This window comes from Primulina eburnea, unplaced genomic scaffold, assembly GCF_022965805.1.
Source record: "Primulina eburnea isolate SZY01 unplaced genomic scaffold, ASM2296580v1 ctg999, whole genome shotgun sequence".
Taxonomy (NCBI): Eukaryota; Viridiplantae; Streptophyta; class Magnoliopsida; order Lamiales; family Gesneriaceae; genus Primulina; species Primulina eburnea.
In genome coordinates, this window is record NW_027331753.1 from 8880 (window position 1) to 12117 (window position 3238).

The window sequence follows — 3238 nt, forward strand, 5'->3', positions numbered from 1 at the left end:
ACTTGGTTAAAAGAAGAACATGGATAGATGGATAAGATATTTAGTTACACGTGATTAGTGTTTGTTTGTGTAGAAAAGAGCAGCCAATTTACGTCGAATTGCGTGAATGAATGCTGAACTAGATAAAGAAAATAAATGAAAACGGTGAAGCAAGCAGGCCATGTGCTAGAGATTCAGATTTGCAGCACGCACATGCCATGCGACGCCACTTATTTATCAATATTCTCAGTATCCGCATCGTGCACCCCATATTTTATATGTATGTATAAGAGGAAAACTCTCTTCTTTCCTTCGGCGGTGGCAGCTTAGAGTAATTGGAAAACCAACTACCCGATTTGTTAGTATAGGTTGTAACGTGATTTGTGCAAGAATTTGTCATGACAGCACAAGACCCATTTTTCTTTTCCTCGTGATAAAAAAAAAAAAAAAAACTTTTGCAGTCAATGATGGTGGGGCCGCAGGAAGAACGTGGTGGTTGGGGGCATAACTTTTGTTGCATAGGCCATTAATTGATAGTGTGCATTTTTAATTTCACTCTTGTATTTACGAAGAGAGAAGCAAAAAATTGCACATCGTGCCCCGTCTATATACATAAGTGGCTAGACAGATTCAGCCTCTACAAGTATCTGCGTCTTCTTCATTTTGCCATATTGGTTGCCTTGGTTTAAATTAAATCGGTCACGTTTCTCTCTCCTATTTTTCTCCATCGATGGCTTCCCATCAGTACTTGTGTTGCATGTCATATGGTTTGTTTATGTTAATATCAGTGGCATTCGGGGCTTCACCGAGAAAACCAGTTGATGTGCCCTTTGGCAGGAACTACATTCCCACATGGGCTTTAGATCACATCAAGTACTTTAATGGTGGTTCGCAGATTCAGCTCCATCTTGACAAGTACACCGGTATGTTCATTAACCTGACGATGGCCAGCAATATATTTTCATTAGAAATGATCTTATCCGAGTTTTTTGGTGCAGGCACTGGATTCCAGTCAAAGGGTTCTTACCTTTTTGGGCACTTCAGTATGCACATTAAGATGGTACCTGGAGATTCTGCTGGCACAGTCACTGCCTTTTACGTAAGTAACGATCAACCGTTCAAGATTTAGTTGAAACCATTTTCAGGCCGCCCTTTTATACCCATTGTAGCAGGATTATCATTTTTCTCGTATCTGCCAATTAATGTTTTGTTTCTTCTTAATTGTACTGGGCAGCTATCTTCTCAAAGTTCCGAGCATGATGAAATAGACTTTGAGTTCTTGGGGAACAGAACTGGTCAACCATATATATTACAGACCAATGTCTACACAGGGGGTAAGGGAGACAGAGAACAAAGAATATTTCTTTGGTTTGATCCTACACAAAATTACCACGCCTACTCTATCTTATGGAATCTCTACCAGATTGTGTAAGAAATCTATTTTATATATTTCGATTGCAAACACAATTTTGATTTTGAATTTTACAAGTAAAGGAAAATGATTAAAAACTAAAAAAATACAGACTCGTACTTATTTTTAAACACTGAGCCACACCACAATCTACACACACACACACACACAACACATACATACAGAGTTATTTGTTAAATTTAATGTAATGCATTAATGTTTAATAATAAATATATAATGCATATATTATTATATCAATTTTCTATTGATATTAATGGCAAGACATGAAATTCATTATTGAAAATATAAATTACATTCACATTTTGTATCGTTTATATATTTTATTTAATTGCAGTTAGGATTTTGTGCCATAATTATATGTGTAATAATTCATTACTGATTAAATTAATATTTTTGTTTTTTAATTCTACAATTTATAAAATACCTCATTATTAATCAATGATCTTTTACCTAGTGACAAATGTGAGTCTCCAACACCCAGCCGTCGTATGTTGAATTCACATTAATTGTATATGATAGTTAATGATGTTAGATTGATAGATAAATCATTACCCAAGTACCATATTATTATTGGTTAAATAAACTCATTATTTTTAAACTTTTAAAGGAATATAAATTAATATAATTTTTTTTCAATTTAAAAATTAAAAAAATTAAAAAATAAATTATTTATTCACGCGAAATTTCGTATGGAGTAGTAGTTTAATATATGATAGGCTTATGAGATTTAAAAATAAATTTTTATTTTTATAAATTATTATTATATGTCATATTTATTGAAAAGATTTTCCAAAGCAGATTCCTAGTAGACGACGTTCCAATCAGGGTGTTCAAGAACAGCAGAGATTTGGGAGTGAAGTTTCCATTCGATCAGCCCATGAAATTATACTCAAGCTTGTGGAACGCAGATGACTGGGCGACAAGGGGAGGACTCGAGAAAACTGACTGGTCCAAGGCACCATTTGTTGCCTCATACAAGGGCTTCCACATCGATGGTTGTGAGGCCTCTGTGCAAGCCAAATTTTGTGACACGCAGGGCAAGCGTTGGTGGGATCAAAAGGAATTCCAAGACCTCGATTCCTACCAATGGCGGCGCCTTCGTTGGGTTCATAATAAGTACACAATTTATAACTACTGTAACGATCGGACCAGATACCCCATTACTCCTCTGGAATGCAAGCGAGACAGAGACATATAGTGTGTATGTACTTGTGTTTTCTATTTGTTTTCCAAACCACCCTCTCCCCCTTCCCCAGAAAGGAATAGTTGTTATGTGAAATACGTCTCTTACATTACAATGGAGGGCTTCGGTCTGTTCGATATGCTTTATTTTTCTGTATGTTGCTAAAATCATGTTAAGTTGACTTGTTATCACTTCTTTCAGAAACCAGTGAATAACACGTGTATTATGTCAAAATTCTAGTGCATATATACAAGGAGAAAGTACGCATGTAGTGTATACAAACAGGAAATGCATTTAATGTGGTGCATTAATTTGAAATTGTTGACAAAAAGAATGCGTTTTATACGCGGTAGGATGTGTTCAGACGGAACGCGTTTTATACGCGTTTTCACATTGACAGAAAGCTCTATAAATAGAGCTCTCCCTTCATTTTGAAATTATCATTTCTTCGAGTTTTCTCTCATCCTATTAGTTCTATAATATTTGTGAGGTGTTTGTTCTCCTGTATTAAAAGAGTGTGTATTCTTTTTGGAAACATAGTGAGTGAGTTGTACACCACAAAATATTATAGATAAAATTCTTTTCATCTTGCCCCTGGTTTTTACCCTAATAATTTTTAGGGGTTTTCCACGCAAATCTCGGTG

General features: G+C 35.3%; 1 protein-coding gene across 1 annotated transcript; it reads left to right on the forward strand.

The window, feature by feature from the left end:
• Positions 1-351: 351 nt before the first annotated feature.
• On the forward strand, positions 352-2789 carry LOC140822688 (xyloglucan endotransglucosylase protein 2). Its single transcript, XM_073183519.1, has 4 exons — positions 352-902; positions 978-1078; positions 1214-1407; positions 2210-2789. The coding sequence occupies exons 1-4, from the start codon at positions 710-712 to the stop codon at positions 2607-2609; spliced, it is 888 nt and encodes a 295-aa protein (XP_073039620.1). The 5' UTR covers positions 352-709; the 3' UTR covers positions 2610-2789.
• The last annotated feature ends 449 nt before the right edge of the window (positions 2790-3238 follow it).